The sequence below is a fragment of the Gadus morhua genome, chromosome 16 (genome assembly GCF_902167405.1).
Source record: "Gadus morhua chromosome 16, gadMor3.0, whole genome shotgun sequence".
NCBI lineage: Eukaryota > Metazoa > Chordata > Actinopteri > Gadiformes > Gadidae > Gadus > Gadus morhua.
The window spans coordinates 17,129,154-17,151,450 of NC_044063.1; the positions used below are offsets into that span (position 1 = coordinate 17,129,154).

A 22,297-nucleotide genomic window follows, 5' to 3' on the forward strand; every position below is an offset into this window, starting at 1 on the left:
AAAAAAATACTTTGTATTTGACTGCGAAATTGTATAAAAGCTGGCAGAATCAGCATCAAGGTAAATTGACAGGGAGATGGAACAACAATGTGATCATGTTAAAATGATCCCTTGTACAATCTGCATTTTCCAAGGCATTCAAGGTGATTTTTACTCGTGAGTCATTGCTGCTATTGTATCCAACATTTTCGTATTGGGATTTTTTTTTTCATGTCATTAAGGAGCAAGTGGGAGTCAGGCACCTGGATAAGGAAAGAAAGCCGACCGGGGAGCTTGAAGCCAGCTCCCTTCAGCTGGGAGCCAACACCATAACCACTTCACCATTTTGCCCATGCAGACTGTGGGTCAAGTAGTGCTGAACTCAGGCACTGGTCTATCGAACCGTCTCCAGTAATATGGGGACTACTTAACCCTCAGTTTATCCTCATGAGGGGACAGCAACATAAATACTGAAGAGCCAATGATGTGATTCCCACGCTGCAAGGATGTGTTTGCGTAGCAGCGTTGCATTGGCATGTTTGAGGTCAACTGAATCCCCAAGAGGTAAGGGTCAATATCGCTAACACTAGATTTTATGCTTATTAATTTATGTTATCATAACGATACATACGCAAATTGCTATATATTGGAATGCACTCCAATATATAGTGGACTCTCAGTGCGTGGGGTCACCAAAGTGTTAAACCAGCATATGTTGACTTCATGGGCTTAACTGGTTCCCAGACAAATGCACTCCCGAGCTGTGCCAGAGTTTTCCACCATCACAAACAACAACAAAAGCCCTTGATTCTCCCACAATAGCTCTGAACACTGTTTATATGCAGCTGAACTTTGGTCAAACAAAATGATGTGAAGTGAAAGTGAGAACTTTGTGTACTTTGCTCTAAAATTGCCCTCACTACATTCCAAGTAGGAAAGTGTTTTTTTTAGTTGATGAATTTTCATTAGTTACATTTAAATTAAGGCCAATTAGCAGACGCTTTTATCCCAAGCGACTTATAATAAGTGCATTTGTCATAACGAGTGAAACAATATATCGATGTCGGTACAGTAAAGATGTTCATAGAACCAAGTGCAAGTACAAACAATCGCTAGGCTAACCCCATTTCCCATATACAGCAGTGATAGCTGTAACTGCAGATGCTACACAATTAAGTACTATAAATAAGTACAATGTACATTAAGTGTGTACAATTAGTGCGTACATTAATTACCAGGACGTACAACATACAATGATGGGCAGAAGGGACTGGATGGCTATGCAGAGGCTAGGTGAACTCTCAACAGGTGACTTAGTTTAGCTATTTACTGGGCAAGAAGAGAGAACAGGCATTGCTGCTTCACAATCAGACAAACATCCATCAAAACTTGTAAAACAAGATCAGTAAAATAGAAGTAGGTAGTGCACAAACAGTTGCTCTTCCTTAATTGATGAGTTCAAAAGTTGTGTGCATCCGCGGAAAGGCAAGCAGACCTCAACACCTGTCGAGACAAAGTCAAAACCACCGAAACCAGCAGCGTGACATCCAAACAAAGATACATTCAGCAAGGGTTTGTCTTTCACAGTTTCACTCATAAAACCTAAATCTCAAACACATACAATAGTTCATTGGTTTCAACAATGACTTCCTCATCAACCATCAGCCACCAGTTGCGTCCCCTGCTTTCAGCCCTGATGAATGACAGCTTAAACCTTGACCCCCCCACTGGTCAGTTTACCTTTTGCGTCCGCTCCGGTGCTTGTACGGCTGCTCCCCGAGTAGTCTCTGGGCGACAGCCTTAGTGTAGCCGTCAGCTGGCAGACTCATCTTGGTGGCAGTGATGGTAACAGTGCAGCTCACACATGAATCTCCATCCAGCACTGCTGTCACTACCACGAATGCTCTCTCTTCCCCTCTCTCTCTCTCTCTCTCTCTCTCTCTGACTCTCTCGCTCTAGTCCCACCCCTCTTTCTACCAGTGTTTTGGTTGCAGAGCGTGGATCCCTCCCCTTTCTGTCAACTGTTTCCTGCCATCGCCCCCTTCCCACCGGGGGAGGAGACATGACCCTGTGACATCGCAGGCACATCCTTTTCCCATACAGGCTCATGCTGTCATGCTTTGGCCTGCCTCTCCAACTGCTCAGTGCCTCACCATGCCCTTTTCCATGCAATGTCCACTCTCTGAGGGAAGCTTTCAATTTGTTTCATAAATAAGAAAACCTCTCTTCTAACACTCAAGACATGCTCATAGTAACCATTGAATAATATTTGAAAGTGGAACACTGAAAACAGCGTTAAATACCGTATCAAACATAGTAAATGCCAGCTGATTATAATAACTGTTTGTTATCAGAGATTGCGAGCCTTAAACCCAATTCCTTTAGTGCTTATACAAATGTATGTTTGGTTAAGATTACTTCGATTTCCAGGCTTCTACAATAAGGTCTGTCCCTAAACATGATCAGGCTTACTAAACACCCGCGGTATTCAACCGAACAGCCATTTGGTTGTGTGTTGAGAATAGGACTCTATTCAAGACCATTCAATGTGGTGAAGCATGTTGGCATGCAGCCTCTGTTACTAGGCAGAGCATTCAGCCGCAGATCCGCTGAATCACCAGGGCTCCTCGGTAAGTCTGCCTCAACACTGAACACGGCACAAGGCGTTGAACTTCACTTGCTTGCAGCTGTTTGAGATATGATGCAGTAAGAGGATGAACACAAAAACTAAAAAAACAATGCCTTATCTTTTGTAGCTAACCCTACAAAAATTAAGAACTACAACGGTGAACTAGAAAGACAGAAGTGATGTTTCCGTGACACTTGGCAGCCCTCCCTGCAGATATGAGTGGGGGAGTATCAGAGAGAGAGACAGACACAACCGTATCAGATATAACGCGTCTGTTTCACACAGAGGCAGTGGGGGGAAACAGAAAACGTCTTTGTGATGACAGTATCCATCTTAATGCAGGTGAAGATAATGGACGACACAATAACAATTACCAACCGTTGGTGTTATGGAAAAGCATAGAAGAACAATCTTCATGACCTCTAGTCGATGCATTATAAATATAAATGATGGATAAACATTTCTGCAAGTGCTTACCAAAGTGCAGACACAACCACACAGGAGTGCTGGTCTTCCGGGGGGGTAGTCCCGTGCATTATCGAGAGCAGGGGTCAACTAGGACTGCAAAGCGAATGCAGGGTCGGACAGAGGGGGATATGTGGAACCATTTTGCAGTGGTAGCTACAACTTTAGTAGTTTTCTGTATATTGTTAATAACTGGTTAATGACCAGTTAAAATAAAAAAAATATTTTAAAGTTATGTCAAGTTAAAATATGACTCCATACATACAATATGCATTATGTGCAGCATAAACTGCAGGGAGTAAATAAAACATACATTTCTTCAGAACAAACTGACATGTCAGTAGAACATTGTGTGTTTGTGTGGCAGGTGTTTTCTTTTGCCTTTAAAGTCAAAACATCAACAGTTGTTGTTTTTGTGATGAAAGAATGTGCATAAACTGCCATGTTTCGGAGAGGTGATTGATGACACAATACAAATATGATAGAGTATTATCTTCAATCTTTCCGGCCTCACAGAGTCAGGGTTTTTCCATCAGGTAATTCTCCAACAAGCACAATATCCTACATCCATATAGTGAATTAAACCAGGCACATTGTCTTCTGAGAAGTGAACTCTACTCCATCTGGAAAATTGATGCAATAAACGTCCGTATGGCCTTAATAATATTCCTCATCCGTATTCCACATTAACACCGATACATGCATGTCTAGCTTATCCATGTCTACTCTGTGCATGCATCCATCAGACCTTGCATGCTGCTCTGTGATTGAGATCGATATTAAGCATTTGAAATGCATGGTCTGGCCCCAGCAGCGCACAGCTTGGCTGCGGAAAAGCACCAAACTGTACAGCTCCTCCTCGCTGGAGGAAGCAAGCGGAAAGGGGGGCGGTAGATAGGCAGAGGCAGAGGTACTGAGATCGAGAGAGAGCGACCACATCCATTTCCCATGAAGCCTCCAGCATGCTGATGCAGTGGAGGCCCTGCAGACATAGAGAGCTCTATTCCCTGTCCCGCGGGACCTCCGACAGCACCAGTCCCATTATCCCACTTGTACTTTCCCTACCGTCTACCATCTTATTTTGACACGGTTTTCACGCTGGTAAAAGAGCGCTCAGGTCTATTTCTGGATCCTTTTTGTTCCCCAGGTACCTGCTGTGTTTTTTACATTGAGTTCAGGTACTGTTCCCAGTAGTCGGTGGTGGTGTGGAGGTGAGGGAACATATGAACACTTTCACACAGTCTCAGGTGGATCCAGAGGCGTCGTCAGCCCCTTTTTACTGGGGCACGTGCCCCAGTAAAAGTCTCCAGTGCCCCAGTAAAATTCCATTGATCATTATTAAATTCATCTGCAGAAGCGCCGCTCTCGCTATGGAATCGGCAGGATTCATCAAGTGCATCTCCTGCTGCCTCTGGAGTCTTCAGTCGAGCCTGCCTCTTACCAGCCAATCAAAAAACGAAAGGGGCTACATAAAAGCCAATCAGAAAATACCCCTACTGTATCTGGGTAAGATTTAACGCAACAACCAATGAAAAAAATCAGTTATTTACGGATTCGTCCACGTGACTCTTCTGAATGTTTCAGTGGTAAAGTGTGTCAAGTATGACCAAGTGTTTCTTTCTGTTCAATAGTCTAGATAGAACTTTATCAATCCCCTGTAGGAGAAATTTGTTAATAAAACAATAATGGTAAAAAAAATAAGGAATCTCCCACTTCCGGCTTCCATGAAAGAGAACCATACTAATTCACGCAATAGCGTTGATGCAAATCTAGCATTAAAGGTTAATTTAAGGAAGTTCTCTCCAGTCACGCTGAAACTAGTTTGCTAGTAGTAGCGCTTTAATTTGCAGCGTAAGAGAATTCTGAGAAATCTGAATGCTGACAAAATTCTCAGAATTCTGACACTGCAATTTATTTGCACGCTACGACTAGTGAACTACTTTAAAAAAAAAACTCGACACTGCGACCAGGCGACAAATGACTGGGGAGAACCTTCTTAAATGAACCTTTAATGCTGGATTTAATTATCAGAATTCGGATTTTATCCAAGTATTCTGACTTTATTATCAGAATGCTGAATTTTATCTCACAATTCAGAGTTAATTAGCCTATTCGATTTCTGAATTAAAATTCTTGTGATGAATAATCTACATGTTGCCCATATAATTAGCACCAGTTTTTCAATACTGAGCGTCTGTAGCCTGTAGTTTTATAGTACACACACACACACACACACACACACACACACACACACACACACACACACACACACACACACACACACACACACACACACACACACACACACACACACCATGCGTGCACGCACACACGCGGAAAATGAATAATGAATGAAAAATTGTCTGTATTCAAAACTTGAAGTTTTAGTGGACAAAAACTTCCTTAACACAAAAAAGGAAATGATGGATATACAGGGTGTTTTTAACATACTGGATCCAACAATGTTCCCAACACTGACACAGATAATTCAGATCATTGCACTCACAATTCCTGTAAACAGTTGTAGTTGTGAGCGATCTTTCAGTGTGTCGAGAAGGCTCCACACCTGGCTTAGGTCCACCATGGGGCAAGGAAGGCTTCACCAACTTTCTCTTTTGTCCATTGAAAAGGAGCAACTATGCAAAGTGAGTCAAAGCCACGTTATTGACCGCTTTGCCACCATGAAGGCGCGGCGATACAGCTTAATAGTGAAAAAATTATCATTTAAAAAGGCTCTATGAAGTAGTGTATGGCCTTATTTAGTTTAATTTAAGAGCTTTGATGGTTCTATAACATTTTCCAGGTTGATTGGTGGCAATGAGCCACCTCAGCTTAAGTCAGAAATTCTATTAGTTTTAAACCTTGTTTCTTGCCTTTTTAGTACATGTCGTTCTGGCAAAATTATGCTGTTTCCACACAGCTTCTAAATAAATATAGATGTTTAGACTTCTCCTGATAAAGAGGTGAAGGTCATAAAGAGACTTTTTGTTTATTTGTCAGTTACCTTATTTGTAAATCTTTGAGATGTGTATGTGTTTAAATAAATATAATTGTACGGTACTCATGAATCCATCTTTGCGTCTTTACCTTTACCAGTGCTTTAATATAGCCTACAGTATGACAGTGACAATGATTTTGAAGCTCGTACATAACCTTCTGTATCCATCTATTTCATATTGTGCACACGTAAAAAAAAAAATGTTGGCAGTTGGGGGCCTGTGCCCTAGTAAAACTCTAGGTCTAGCAACGCCCCTGGGTGGATCATAAAGATGACTGTTTTCTCTCTCCTTCTTGGTACGGCAGGCTCCTTCGACTACGGTGGAAACGATCACCGGGGCCGTAACTGATACTTGGTTCACTTCAAGCTCACCTTAACAACCTAATACGTTGTCGTGATCCGCAGCAATCACAAAGTGTAAATCACAACATCCTCGGGCCCAGGTTTGAATCAGCCTGGAGCACGGATAACCCAAAGGCATTAATGAAACGTCATTCACGTTAAGTCACACACGGTACCAAATAGAAGATCTTGAGACGTGCATGCAATACAAATGTACGCACCCAGGCACACAGCCACAAACACACTCACACTCAGAACAACCACGTCTTCAGCGTGGAAAAGCCAGATGTGGTTTGATCCTGACCATCTGTGCCCGATACATCCTACCCTCCAAGAAACAAAGCCTTCTCGCCTTCCTCCCCCCATAATCCAATCCACCAAAACACGGATCAAGTAGCGCGATGTAACGGGAGATCTTTTTCCGATTGCTATACGCACGGCGAGTAAAATAAAAGGTGTAAGGAATGTTGTGTGTTTTGCGTCGTGTGTGTGTGTGTGTGTGTGTGTGTGTGTGTGTGTGTGTGTGTGTGTGTGTGTGTGTGTGTGTGTGTGTGTGTGTGTGTGTGTGTGTGTGTGTGTGTGTGAGGCCTGGTAATGTAGAGAAGCACTGATGGATTTGTGGAAATCCTATTAAGTATTGAACAGGGCCAAATTGGAGGACTCACATAAGGGGTCGAGCTTTTGTTCACACACATGACAAACATGGGGAACATTTCCACAGCGCTTGTGCCTTAAGCTGTAATGTGTGTGTGCTTGTGTGTTTGCGTGTTTGTGTGTGTATGAAGTTGGCAGGAAAGAAAAGGGGGGGGGAGGTCATATAGCCTCCTCAGATTTCTTATTGAAAGGATTCGGCCAGTTGGAATCACTAACGGTCCAGACGGAGCACTTGGCCGGGGATCCGCTGTGCGCTGCCTACCTTTCAGCCTCTGAAGTCCTGCAGAATCAGAATGCCATCTTGTTTTTGAATCGAGGGGATGCATGCCCACAGCATGTGACCGTAGGCTGCAGGGAACACGCTGTATTCCCCACAGCAGACGGCCGTCTGATGAGGAACACACTCATGCTTCTCCGTTCCCTGGACAAAGCGTGCCTCTTTATTTGTTGAATATAAAAAACACGATCCATACTGAGCCACATAGTTGTTCGTTTGTATTCGATTTTGTACAAAGCAATAAAAAGGATGGAAATAGTCTTCAAGAAATAAAACAAACACAAACGGAAGAAATATGAATCTCCTACCTGTTTTAAACCTAGATTTACTAACCCTAGATTAACCCTAAACCAGGATTAATTTAATCTATGTTGGTGCAACCCAGCCATAATGTTTACCTGAAAGTTAAACATAGCACGGGAAGAACTGGAGCGAACCGATGGGGCAGGGGGGCTATTGCATAACATGTCCACCACCAACAATGGAGCAACATCAATAACTATGTGCTATAAATAAGATCCAGAACTCACTGCTGTGAACAGATACTCAGACTGACCCATTTTCACAGTCGCTGACTTCTCCCGGCTTATCAGCAAAACCTAAGGATTATTTTGGATTAATTGTACTTTGTTGATGAATTAATGGCAAGCTGGGAAGCTGTAATCCATCTCAAACTACTCAACTATAGATTCACAAAATAATCAAACCAATCTAGGTAATTGTCAAGTCAGAATAACTCATTAGAACATGTCCCGTAACGATTGCTTTTTAAATATGTTCACATTTATTTGTTTGGGTAAATTGGGTAAAAACATGAATAACACATTCAATGTGAGCGTATGACATTTTTTGAATTCCCATTGATTTTGTAGAAGAAATTCGAACTTGTACTACTAAGCAGTAACTTAAATTGCATTATGGAGTCCTAAAGTCCTCCTATCCATAATGTACATCAGCCATTCATCATACATCATAGTGGATCAATGTATACAGTCCAGATGCACCATAGAGCAAGTGGGAGAGAGCCTTTAACCTAACGCATAGAGAATGACCCTATTCACCCTGCTTTCATTTATGAGCAAGAGCAACATTACAGCTCTTAAGGACGGGTAGAAGTGTTTAATAACACATGTTTTATAATAACTCTGTAAAGACAAGAGCTGTGAAACGGATCCTCACGCACACAGACACACACGAGGCCACCATATTCATGATCTTTCCAGGGGTATTCAAACATATAGTGTAACATTATGGGAAACCAAAGTGAGTTTCATACTGAAAACCTTTCAAGATGCGATGAACTGTAGACGTGTGAACTGAACAAGGTGTGCGATCCACTCCATTGTTCCCTATGGGGAAAGCAGCGCTGCGCTTCGGGGAGGGGAGGGGCCGTGAGCCTGACCTGGCCACAGTTACCGTGCAGGGGACTCGCTTCAAAGTTTGAATTATTTAAACTTTGACCTGGCGCACTGCCGGACGAGCGATCCAATCAATAGATTTGCAGTACAGTCCAAAAAGAACGATTGTTTGAAGACGTGCCTCATTTTGTGTGTGTTTAAAAACACTGTTTCCAAGCCTGTGTACGTCTGGCCCTTGTTTCCTGTGATACCTTAAGGTCCGTACCACCATGAGAGCATTTAGAGTATGAAGAAAACAATGTTATTGAGGACCACACCGATGCCATTTGGCTCCTGTTTCTTTCATGGAACCAGATACTGTACTGTACAAAGATGGCCACCTATTAATTTGAATCAAGCTTGTTTACCCAGGACACATGCTCTTGTTCGCTGTACCACGATCCAGGGATGGGAGTGGCTCAACACTCGATTGGAATATAATGGATGTCAAAGGAACGCTTACTGCCCAATTCTAAATGAGCCTGAACCGCGAGAAGGGGTAAATTGGACAAAAGTCATGGCTGATATACATCTTGACATAGACAATGTCAACAATTACCTGGGGTCTAAACAAACGGACCACATCCTTTACGATCCCAAAGAAAAGTATTTAGGCTTCTATTTCAGAATGCAGCATGGGCTTCTCTTTTGACGATGCTGCATATTGAGAGGACTCAAGAGAGCGGTAGTACTGTAAAACCCTAAATGAGTGCAATCCCACTGTAACCATGGCTACTTAAAACATTGTTATGCATGAGAAACGCTGTGGTCCTCCTCAAACACAACAATGTCTCCCCCTATTCACTCTTCCTGAGTATCATGTCCATGAACTGTCGGGGAACCGAGCCCCAACAGCACCCCCCTCCTGTTCCTGTGACCTTGTTTCCACTTGGACCGAGGCACAACAACAGCCCTTATCGTATCGTCATGCGGCTATGCGCACCTCTTTCTCACACTGACACTTAAAAGCGCTGAGCAAACACAATGACTCAGGGGGAAACGGCGAAACACGGCAATTAACCGAAAGGACTCTCCACCAACAAAAAGTAAAAATGATTGCGCCTCATGTGAAAAGGTGAAGGTTATTACTGTGGTTCACTTTCCAATGATGATCTATGACAATGAGGGACGAGCTGGCACTGTTTTGGCCACACAATCGCAATTTCAGGCTTCCGCTCCAAGATTTTGCATCTTAAATTTGTCATCATTCTGGATGAATTTATCACTCTGGCATTTGACAAGAGCCGTATCCCCTGCCTCGTATACACTTAAGTGAGAGAGAGAGAGAGAGAGAGAGAGAGAGAGAGAGAGAGAGAGAGAGAGAGAGAGAGAGAGAGAGAGAGAGAGAGAGAGAGAGAGAGAGAGAGAGAGAGAGAGAGAGAGCAGCTTCCATGGCCACTGCGTTGAAAGGCTTTAGAGCTTCAAAGTAGGTGCGGTTCATGTTTATTCATGAGGATTATGGATTATTTTGCCTTTTTGACACTAACCTGAAGCAGACGGTGTGCCAGTCAGCGTTGAGCGCCTGGAGGTACTGCTCGTCGTAGATCCTCTGTCTGCATCCTGCACAAACGGGCAAGCGACCGCCAGCTGCGAGACACAGAGACACACGAGTCAATATGCCTCCAGTCAGGGGCTACATGGAGATCATGTAAAAAAAGTACACCCTTTTTGTATTCAATTTGCATAGTACATGCAAATCCCCGTTTAAAAAACAAGCGACAAGTCATGATGTCTATCACTCTAAAAACTGTCCTTTTTATGCAAATAAAGCCCAACAAGCGTTAAGGGATGAGGCCGACGAGCCCGGACACCAGATTCAATCCTCCTCCTTTCATGGTGATTGGTTGACGTCCCCCATCTGACATACACACACAGCAGATTAAAAGAAGGATTTAGGTTTCAAAATGAAAAATTGCACCTTTCTCTAATCCCATACGATTATCAATCATCGGCTGTGTACTTCATCCAGTATCCATGGCAGCATGACCATAATGGTTTACCTGGATCGACCTGTCTCAGACTTAGTGACCTGCTGTACTCTATGACGGCTGTAGCTCCATGCTCTGTCTAATGTTATCGCTTGCAGGGCTACAGATATACATCGTTGACCAAGTGCATTAGGGGAAACTAGACTGCTAAAAATAGAAGCAGAAAAAAGTCCCTCATTGAGGCACACGCCGCATTCTTGATGGAGCTAAACGGTCCTTATCGGTGATGAGGAGCTTAACTGTATCAAAGCTTCTGAAGCAGACAGCCTGGCAGGAGAACCTTTGTCTGTGGATTTTTTGTGACTGCATTTCAAATATGAGGACAAATATTACAGGCAGAGTCAAGAAATAGCAGCCATTACGCTAGAATCACACAGCACAGAATGTACCAAACATTTACATATTATGAGTAACCACATCTGTGTTTCAATGTCCATTCATACCCATTTATCATTTTATTCAGTTCATCTTACTCTGTAAAGAAGGTATGTTCACAAAATGTATACCTTCCTAAAGTCCACTTATAGTATTTTATTTCTCTCTATCCCACAGAGTAACTTTGTAGTGAATTCTATCCCAAAGGGCCACGAATCATCAAAGTATAATGACAGAAATTAAGATTGAGTTGAGTGTAACGATTATTACAGTACGTATGTTATCGTAGAAATGCTCAACTCCACATTTGATCAATTTTTTTCTTCTTCAAATTGGTGTGGTGCTTATATCAGAGTGCTGGTAGTCAGCATGAAGGGGGGGGGGGGGGGGGGGGGACTTTCTGTACTTCCCTCTTCCCGCCAAGGCGATGCTAGACCCTGTAACTTTTAGGCAGTAGATGGATATGCTCTATGGCTTATTTCCAAAATGCTTCACTGAGCGCTCCTGCCACAGAGGCTTATTGATTACAGTGGCTTGAAGCAGGTCTTTTAGTGCTGATGCCTCGACTTTCTTTTCGCCCACCAACCCTTTTCTTGGCTCTTTTATCATCTTTTAGGTTAATTTAGATTTATCAACAGAGCATTGGACCAAGCTCTTCTACATACTGACCCTTATTCCTTGGTAACTAACTGAACACACGTTATCCCTTGACAGCTCTACACTGGTTACGAATAAATAATCAATGTGTGGATATTCTAGTGGAACTTCATTAAGGGCATTAGCCTAATATTAATGTGTACAATACATCTGTCAATGATCTTGCTGTACGCTAAATGTTAATGGGGTAGTAGGCATTATTTTTGTAAGTTAGGTGGAGCTCAGCAGCCTACAGGGGCGGATAGATGTCCCCGCTGTTAGAGATTGCTGCACAATTTCCGCCCCTTCCCAATCATTGTAGGTTTTGATTTTGCAGTGAAAAATGTGTAGGCTATCAGTTACCACGGATGAGTTTAAAACAGGTCCATTAACAGCACTTTTGTAATCAGACAAAATCGAGTGACATAGACAAATACAGGACCTGAATTCCCATCATAACGGTTTCATCAAAGCGGGGAGTGCAGCAACAGTTGCGGGACAAGCCCTTGCAGTCAAATGAATAATAAATGGTATACGTTTAATTTTTCTATGTCAAGAATTCTGTCTAATGCAAAAAGCTCAACGCGTGACATTCATTCGCGTGAGTGCCAAATTATCGCATCGCATCTTCCACCCTGCTGCACGCCTGGCACAAGTCAGGTTTACCTTCCTCCTCTCCCATGCGTTCGTCCTTCCAGGTACAGCAAAGCAGCATCAACCTCATCCACCCTCCGACCAGGAGCTCTACGCAAGAGCCAGCCGCCTCGGATGTACAGATGACCGGTCAGCGAGCACTGCCCTGCGGTCGTGAGGACTGGTTGCGACACCAGAAGGCAACATACACAACCCCCCTATAGACTCTCCGGCAGCGCAGCTCAGCTCTACCAGGGAACTTATGTATGCGGCGCTTCATTCGAAAAGGATGGGCCAATGGAGCGCTGCTAGTGGCCAGAGGCCCCACGGCTTGGCCAACCAGCGACGATACCAGGAACATGGAAGGGACAACGGACCGCTGCTACTGGTCAGGGGGGTGGGCCAACCAGTTTATTTTGCATAAGCACATTGAAGGGAAGTCCGTGTACGCGCTGAATGGTTCAGCGACTGCATGAGATACACTTCACCCCGGGTTCAGCCCCCCTTTTATATGTGGCCTACTTTAATTTATCTATCTTTAAATATCCAATGACGGACTGTATAACCCACAATTGGGCCGTTAACACAAACAGGTTATGAGTCCTAGAATATTCGGGCAGAGAAAACATAAACATTTAAAAATATAGATTTATATATTTGGTTTATCTCCAGGGGCCCATCATCACATCCCGACCTCCCTATAAATAAGACACAAAACAGCGATGGATTGATTTTTTAAACACATTTTATTTTGTTATCTTATGAAGCAAATAAAATGCCAGGATGTCTGGCGCATGTCATAGTGTGTCGTAGAAATACAAAAAAGTGCAAAATCCCCATGGTTCTCCTTTTAATTTCTTTTTTTAAATTAAGATGAACATAGTATCTCACGGCACAGAAGACAAGGTCGGACCTAGCAAGGCTCAAATATAGTTCTTACAGAAGCACGAAATAGAACCAAGTGCGCTTAAGTCCAACTGGTATAAAATACAGTACACACATATATAAAGAGGGAGTCTATTATTAGTTGAGCTGATCACGCGTGAGACTTCCTTTAATGTAACTCAAGTCGGTAAAGTCCCACTTAGACAGGGCATAAACACATAGGTAGTCTCCCTCTTTAAACAAAGCTCTTAGTCAGTATAATTCTCAACAGTGAATAAATGCTGAAGCAAAGTTTAAAACATATTTTCTCACTTCTTGTTCAGACATACCTGCTAATGACAAAATTATGAGGAAAATAAGGTCGGGTGAAAACAGAATCTTGAATAATGACAAGTTGCCTAAATGTAAATACAGAAAGCCTTAATAAGTGAGACTACACTTGAGGGTGAATAAAGCACCATACCACACTCAACACTCAAGTCATTGTCCTGCAACAATGTACATACCAGAGCAGTATCCTAACGTTTTTTTTTTTAAGGACATGAAACACCTTTTGGCATACAATAATCCAGAGCAGAAAACGGTCCTTCATTCATTTACACTTTTGGTCATGGTAGAAATAAGGAGACATCAGGGCTGCTTAACTGCATAGAATGACCATTGTTGAGGAGAGCAGGTCATAACAACCTGGCAAACTGGCTGCTCTTTACAGTCACAAGCTTAACATGAACAGAGAACATGCACCATGAAGAAGTATGCGTCAGCACCAGGGACATGCCTTCTACCTCTCACCTCCACCTCCATAGGATATGCAGGGTGGTGGTTTGAGAACCCTAACACATCCAAGGATGGAGGACCAAATGCCTACAGTGTGCACAATCGATTACAAGATGGTATTGTACGGTTGTGTTAGCACGCACGCGTCAATCCCTTTGTCCTCTACACAAGTGATATTTCACCAGGCTAGGTTGAAGGGGCATAAACACAGACTTCTGCAAAAAACACTGTTTCTCTCGAATTTAAAACATATAACTATTTCTATATTCTAGTTTTTATTTATTTTATTGGACTTTTTTATTTTATTTGAGGGCCACCAGTTTCTCATTTTGAGAAACTGGCATGTTGTCCTTTACACAAATATTAGTTAACCTAGTAGCAATGAGGGCGGGTTGTCTGTTCAAAAACACTTTCTTCATCTGACCCTATAAGCGGTACAACAAACAAAACAAAAGAAATGTCATGTCATCATATGATAAACGGACATGTTATCATATCATTCATCAGTTCAACTAGCTTCATCAAAGATAAGTTTTACAAAATTCTGAGTCGGTGGGTCTGTAGGACAAAGTAAGAATCAACCATCCCTACATGCTCTCTAATCGGGGGATGTGTTTGCATACAAAATGTACATTCGACATCATGCAGTAGCACCATGGTTTCTTGAGGTCACAGCGTAGCCCAGAGATCCGTTACTTCCTCCTGCCACAAAACTTCCCCTGGCAACCTGTGATACAATTCACAAAAATAGCATCCAGAGTTAACTCTTTATCAAACAGCATCTTGCACGCAATCTATAAAAAGGGTGTTAATGTTTAACAGTAAAATCCATTTCAGACCATCGACAGGCTTCTCTTATTAGTAACATGCTGTTCATTGTATTACTATCAATTATTAACCCATGATGATTGGTATCCTTGAAAGCAGTTGTCTTGAAGGTAACAGATATTCACAGTAACATTAAGGAGACGCTACACACCCCGGTAGGCTCCTCCTCCTGCACCCCCAAGGAATCCCCCCAACGCTCCATACTTTGCTGCTTTGGCTGCAAAACAAGGAGATAAAGGTGAGGGACATTTTAAGACAGAAGGCACCGCGGATCCTATCCGGTTCTAATTCTGCTATGCTGCCAGGCTAGGTCTGTATCTGGGGATGTGGTGTCCAACCAGCACTGCGGCCCTGCCAGCCAAGACAAGGGCAATTACATGCCCAAGAGAGGCAGCCAATTGATATTCAGGAGCTTCTTCTAGCAACAGGCTCGTAGACAGGCTTGAAATCAATGATGAGCAAGAGTCTCCTATTATGGATTGATGAGGTTAGCTAAGGAAGAAAATGGTCCTTAACAAGCAGCAACCGGGTTGTAGAAGCAGCGGAGGATCACAAGTGTGTTCAACATTCACCCTTATTTAAATAGATTTAAATTAGGCATAATTGGTCTTGTGAGTCCCATTAGTGTGATGAAGAGACCTCACACTAGTCTGATGAAGAGACTATGATGCATTTAGAGGGCAGCCCCAAAGATCACCAAATAGATTCTCAAAAAACAGTAACAGTTTGCTACTTGAAATAATCCCCTGTGGGTAATCTCTGGGGATGTTCAGGACAATACAGATTATGAGGGCCTGAGGTCACTGGATGGACTGAGAGACGTGCCATGACAAGCCCACCCTGGAGCATCCCTGCAGCATCCAAATAGTATACTAGTATATACTAACAACCACATGTTAGAAGAACAGGAAGATACTGGTGTCTGGTACCTTGTTGAGGAGTCAGAGGGGCAGGGACATATCCACCTAAAACACAAACAGAAAACAATATTTACATTTACAAAACAGTTAAAATACTTAAATAGGACACTTTCTCCCTGTGCAGGATGGTTAAGAAAAACGACCACGACGTGAATGCACTAACACATTACATATGTATTTTATTCTGCAGAGGTCATCTTTCTTGCATATACTGTGCATTAAAACATTGTACTGTTAAACTGTAATATTTTGTTCTTGAAGAGGATTGGATGCACGAGTCTGCCTCTAATGCAGTCGATAGAGAGGTGGGAGAAGACCAGGACTTAGAAGAATATGCTAACTACATGCGGCCATGACAAAACACGTGATCGCTACCAAGGTCTCTCAACGGCACTACCCACGTCATCCCTGTGACCACTGTATTATTGAATTCCTTTCCTCCGATGAATCTATATCTACCAGTCCAGACATTTCCATGTCCTCCAATGATACAGTGGAGTAACTACCTGTGGCCGGGGGACCTTAGGACTACGTTGAGAGTCCAACCCCAACAATACAACCCACACCTTCTGCCCTGTATCCCTTTCATTCTCCTTCGCCTCTCTGACTCAGTGACACCCCCCGGTTCTGGCCGGTGATTTATGACACAGCAGGTAGCCCTGTGGGGTGACCAAACATGTGATGTTCCACCTGGGACCTGACGCAGTACCACACACACACACACGCACGCACGCACGCACGCACAAACGCACGCACGCACGCACGCACACACACACACACACACACACACACACAGACAGACAGACAGACAGACAGACAGACAGACAGACAGACAGACAGACAGACAGACAGACAGACAGACAGACAGACAGACAGACAGACAGACAGACAGACAGACAGACAGACAGACAGACAGACAGACAGACAGACAGACAGACAGACAGACAGACAGACACACACACACACACACACACACACACACACACACACACACACACACACACACACACACACACACACAAACAGACACACATTACCTCCAGCCTGCTGTGGGTATCCACCACCATAACCCGGAGCAACAGCACCTGTAAAGTGGACAAATAACTCAGTTGTCCATTTATGGACAACTCCAGTTATGGAGTAATACATGCACTGTAACATCTACAGTATAGCACAAGCGCTATGAACATTCAAAAAGTTAATAAAAAAACTGGTGGTCCTGGGTCAGTTAATACCCTCCTACTTATTGTGTAAAGGATAAGGTGTTCAGGCATGTCTGAGAGAGAGACAGAGAGAGAGAGAGAGAGAGAGAGAGAGAGAGAGAGAGAGAGAGAGATCAAACGAGAAAGAAAAAGAGAGAGAGAGAGAAAGAGTCAGAGAGGGAAAGGTACAGAGAGAGAGAGAAAGAGTCAGAGAGGGAAAGGTACAGAGAGAGAGAGAGAGACTTATCTGCTACTGCACAATAACTCTCTCTATTTGATAGGCAGTAGAGAGGTGTCAGGACTGTAGGTCCTTGGTTGGAGAGCATGCTGCACTAATGGAATGGGTGCAATATAAATCCATCACTTTATTAGATGGACACAGGGAATTGGATGGAGTTCAAGGGGGTAAAATAAAAAGAGACAGTTTAATGTTGCAATATCTACCTTGTGGATATCCCCCAGCAGCTCCCAGATTGCCGTAACCTATTGAAATTCAGAGACAATCTTCAGGCAAACGTCAAAAATTCGACCTATTTCTGTATGACTCATTTGGGGCTCTTCGGGTCTATTTTACTGTTGACTGAGTTAGCAGGCTGACGCCCAGAGATCTCCCAGGAGGGGGGAGAGGAAGGAGCTGGGAGTTCCCCCTAGTGCCACCCTGACCCAAACTGAGGGAGTGGTTCAACGAGATGGAGAGGAGATGGAGGGGTGATTTGCATCCCTTCCATCCAAGTATCTTTTTTGCCTCACCTACCTGACCTAGTTCTACCTTGGATCTTCAGAGGGCCCTATCGGTAACATCCATGGTTTCCTGTGATGTCAGGGTAAGCAGCTCAGATGAAGCTTGGCTCTCGAGGGAGCTATGATATCGCCAAAGACAGGCTTTGATGCTGTGACTTCCTGCTCTCCCAAAACATCAAATGAGAGTTTGCTCTGTTCAATGCACAAGCTATATAAGGTTTCTATCTGCTCCTTACCTGATCCTTGAACATGAATAATTTATCTAATTTGTAAATGTGTGTCATACAGAAACAGATGGTTCTTTAACATAAATGTATTCTTTGATTTCACATGGCAGCAAAAATAAATGACAAAAAAATAAAACCTCCTAGAAAAGGCTGGTGTTATATTGTAGTATCTTTTGTTTATTTAACAAGCAACACATCGCAGCACATATAATCATGCAAAACATGCAAAGATCGAACCAGGATGTCTTCCTGGTCACTGGGGTGGTGTGCTACATACGAGCAGGCCTGTGGAGACCTGGTTTTGGGGCCTTACCTCCTGCTCCACCGGGTCCCAGCCCCCCAGTAGCAGGGTACACCTGTCCACCTGTAACCACACACAGCATCCGACCCACAGAAAAGCCTGGTGAGATGACACTAGGAACTAACCGAGAGCCTCCATACATGCTGTTTCTATGAGGCTTGTTCTTCTTCGAAACAAATAGTGTGATTCTCATATCAGTTTCATATCATCATCCTAGTTGTTCAAATCGTGTTTGTTCCTCTTGTCAGTGATCCCCAGCTCTATCATATCATCTTCCAACAAATAACCCCCTGTGACTGGTGTTTCATCCCCGACGCCATGACAACGACCACCACCCAGAGGTTTCAACTAGCTTGTTTGCTGCGCTCAAACACAGGAAGTGCAGCGCAAAGGCATTTCCTCCGACCAACCGCCACTTTGAGCACAGAGCATTTGGGCCAAAGGCTGGAGGGGTTGGTGGGGATGGTAGGGGAGGGATACACACACTCTACCAGCCATCTTCGTTTCATACATACCCTGTCCATAACCTTGACCATATGGACCGTATGGACCGTATCCTCCTGGATCAAGGTGACAGAGAATAGCAGCTTTACGCTATCTGTTGCCTTCAATCAGCAACTTGCTGCTTAATGGGAATGTTGCAATAATGATAATCACAGATGCCCTTTTACTTGATGAGGGCAGAAATCGAAACACCGTGCAGCGACCCAGTGATCGAGGTCAAAGATGGAGAAGGGACGCGCTTTATGTAGACGAGTTTCATCAAAGATTATAAAGTGGTGGTTAGTGTTCCACAAATTGTTGTGATATTCTGATGCGAGGTGTAGGGAGTGGAGGTCGTACCTGCAGGAAGTCCGGCCGACAGAGGAATGCCAGCCCCGCCGGCTCCGCCAAACGCTACAGAACACAAGAGCACAGGACGGATCAGAAGAGCCAGAGGAGAAGGTGTCCAGCATGGGTCAAAACCATAGACTGATATCAACGGTCTTCTTCTTCATATTGAAGCGACAGCAGAAGTCAAATCAAAACAGTTCACGTCGTCAACAAAATGTTCAGTTTCTGAGTAAATCTGCAATAATAAGATGCTATTCTAGTCAACACAAGACCTGAAAATCACACGTCTATTGCTGACTGCTGAGTGCTGCACATGAAAGCGCTCAACTGCAGTGCCAAACCAGGACAACACGTACACACAGACACACACACAAACACACACCTGGGGGCTTCAGTGGTTTAGCTAAGGGCAGCACACCTCCGGGCCCGCCTCCCAGGCCCACTCCAGCACCGTAGGGATCTGCAGCCGCAGGAGCAGAAGCAACAAGATGGGAAATCATTTGGACAGCTGCTGTCACGTCATTTCAATGCGTTCTCCATCACGATGCCACTCACACATGCACCAGTTAGAGGTCATGACAGGGCAGGAGGAGCTTATTGAAATGGCAGAAAAAAGTCCTTGACTTACTTCCGTAGCCGAGCCAGGGGTTACGAATCCCTCCGCCGCCAGTTCCCCCAGTCCCTAGAGAGTGATTGGACAATTATTGGACTATAAGACTCTGGAAATGAGGTTTCCGAGAGTGCTCCTCCTGCTGAATCCCATACCTGGAAGAGCACTCAGAGAGTATATTATAAAGCATGAGGATTGTGATTAAGATAAGGCTGTGGTTACTCCGGTCAGACCCCATGTGCTCTCTTGGCTGACGCCCCTTCAATCAAAGTTGACTGATAATAATAATTATAATAATAAATGAAATTTATATAGCGCTTAATATGGTACTCTAAGACGCTTGTAGAATAACCACTGTACGCTGAAGCACATATTCAAATTCTAAAGCACACACTCGTCTTAGGAAAGAGGTAGAATGATAGATAATTGGTATCGCAATAAATGTACATTTCATGTGGGTCAAATGGAGACGTCTTAGGGGGGAGGAATGGTCTCTGAAAGCTAAAGTTCATCATAGTGACAGCATGATGCTGTTAGGACAGCAGTGAGATGGCCAAGCTGTCTTGAATAAAGTAGCTAGACCTAGAAGGGTCTGTTCAACACACAAATGACAAGAATCATGAAGGAGATATTGAACTGGCGGAGTCCTGCAGGATGGAAAACATCCTTACACAAAAAAACTTTTGTGTAATGTCTACTTAGACAGACATTACACAAAATATAAGTCATACAAGTAAAATATGACAATAATTCATGCAACATATCAGAATCATAAAACAGCATTTAAAATGCCAGAAAGCCAGGACATATTCTCTATCTACATCATTCTTCTCTGCTACAGCTAGTCAATATTTAACGTTGACAAGATGTATTCCTACAAAATGCACACATAGATAAATTGGGGGGTCTGGAAAGAAAGCTCTGATGGTGCGTTCAGCTGATCAATATAGCTGTAATATTATCGATCCATGCTGTCTGGACAGGATACTAGGGTGAGGTGACCCAGCATGGTTTTGCACATTTAATGAACAACCAATTAAATTTGAGTTGCTCTCTCTTACAACGAGGTAAACAAAAATGAGCCTTTCTAATGATCAGTTCAGTGCAATATTCTGCACAATAATATTAGAATTTTAGATTTGGTGGCATTACGTATGGTCAGCCCTCATTAGAACACCTTCCAGAAACAAGGAGTTTGCGTTATGCTAATGCAGTCTGCTAACAGGCTATAGTATCATAATTCATGAAGAAAGCCTGACACCATTTTTTTTGTAGGTTAGGGGAGTATGTTAATATTTTTTTAAATTATTGCACAAAAAGTTAGCTATTAAGTACCATCAGAACAAAAACACTGAAATATATTAAAAACATATGTCTAGAAAGTCCTTAATTGACCCATTAATGAATACATTTCAGTCAGGTTAGAATGCTGAGGTATGTTGTGTATTACGGTATTTTGAACAATATAATAAACAGTGTAAATTCTTACCAACTGCTACATAACTCTTTGCTGGTTTCAGACCAGTTTCAGCAGCGCCTAAACAGACCAGACATATGCATCACTGTCTCCTTCGAGATAGGTTAATCGCGAACGTTCAGACATAACTATTATTTTATTTGTGTATGTCGCCACCCTGTGGCCAAAAAAGTACACTACTCTAAAAACATACATTTTACACATAAACGATAATGCTAAATTATTTTAGTTTATTATCATCTTATGCATGCTATTTTACTACAGTTTATTGATTGAACTTAAAAATACTCTTTGAATCCATACTTTTATTATAGAATTGTTTCTCCAATGTCAACGTCAAAGTCAAATCACTTACCCATTCGTTGATAATATGAAAAGTAAAAATATGTATGCGTTTATATAGGCTGTATATTTTCATGCTATTTTAATATCAGTTTCTGTGAATAAATAAGGAAATAATTTCTGCTTACCACTAGGTTGAACAACTCCACCACCAACTGCCAAAATGGTCAGACATTAGGTCACAACATCATTTGGGTGTGTCAGTGTAATAAATATAGGATTTGTGAAAAAAAATTATGAACTCACCACCTAGTTCCATCCGAGCAAAATAACAGTTAAAAGAAAGAAGAAATATGTAAAGGAATTAATATTGCAGATTATATCAAATGCCGTACAATACAGTGCACGTTACTGCATGGAACACAAATAAATAACATCTGCATTAAAATGTTGAAATGATAAAGCATCAGGTAAACAATAATCATACTTTGTATATCAATCCTTTAGCTTGATTAAATCTTTACCCAAAAGTTGAGGAAAGATCCAATATTAATCATATTCAATAGTTGTATTTCATTTTTCTCCAGCAAAATTTCTCTAGCAGCTATATTGATCATTTCATTGATCATGGTAAGAATAAATTCTCTATTATAGACAAATATACTTCTCATTGGAGCAGAATCCTAAAATAATAGATCAGAGGTGATTGTCATTTGCATTATGAATGGTTATTATGTTAGTACTGTAAAGCAGAAATGTCATACAAAAAGCAGTGGACAAGCTAAAGAAAAGTGAAAGTCATGTTGCAAGAATATTGTTTTGAGGGGATAAGTTATAAAG

The 22,297-nt window shown here is 42.7% G+C and overlaps 2 protein-coding genes across 33 annotated transcripts in view; both read right to left on the reverse strand.

Moving 5' to 3' along the window:
• The window catches only part of limk1a (LIM domain kinase 1a), a 42,695-nt gene extending 30,012 nt beyond the window's left edge, over positions 1 to 12,683 (reverse strand). The window contains exons 1-2 of one of the 2 annotated variants that reach the window (XM_030381212.1): positions 12,407 to 12,683; positions 10,229 to 10,328 (exon numbers count right to left, since the gene is read on the reverse strand). In XM_030381212.1, coding sequence (XP_030237072.1) covers positions 10,229 to 10,328; positions 12,407 to 12,464 — 158 coding nt within the window. In that variant the 5' untranslated portion in view covers positions 12,465 to 12,683. Of the gene's footprint in view, positions 1 to 1,719; positions 1,926 to 10,228; positions 10,329 to 12,406 lie in introns of those variants that run through there. The other variant, XM_030381213.1, reaches the window with a different exon arrangement.
• Positions 12,684 to 13,100: 417 nt separating this feature from the next.
• Positions 13,101 to 22,297, reverse strand: part of elna (elastin a) — a 49,070-nt gene continuing 39,873 nt past the window's right edge. For 30 of the 31 annotated variants that reach the window (XM_030381079.1, XM_030381077.1, XM_030381075.1 and 27 more), the window contains 12 exons: positions 21,646 to 21,673; positions 21,188 to 21,235; positions 19,717 to 19,770; positions 19,471 to 19,548; positions 19,098 to 19,151; positions 18,770 to 18,814; positions 18,267 to 18,317; positions 17,430 to 17,468; positions 16,821 to 16,868; positions 15,793 to 15,828; positions 15,015 to 15,080; positions 13,101 to 14,762 (listed from right to left, as the gene is read on the reverse strand). In XM_030381079.1, the coding sequence (XP_030236939.1) occupies positions 14,728 to 14,762; positions 15,015 to 15,080; positions 15,793 to 15,828; positions 16,821 to 16,868; positions 17,430 to 17,468; positions 18,267 to 18,317; positions 18,770 to 18,814; positions 19,098 to 19,151; positions 19,471 to 19,548; positions 19,717 to 19,770; positions 21,188 to 21,235; positions 21,646 to 21,673 (582 nt within the window). In that variant the 3' untranslated portion in view covers positions 13,101 to 14,727. The remainder of the gene's footprint in view (positions 14,763 to 15,014; positions 15,081 to 15,792; positions 15,829 to 16,820; positions 16,869 to 17,429; positions 17,469 to 18,266; positions 18,318 to 18,769; positions 18,815 to 19,097; positions 19,152 to 19,470; positions 19,549 to 19,716; positions 19,771 to 21,187; positions 21,236 to 21,645; positions 21,674 to 22,297) is intronic. The other variant, XM_030381062.1, reaches the window with a different exon arrangement.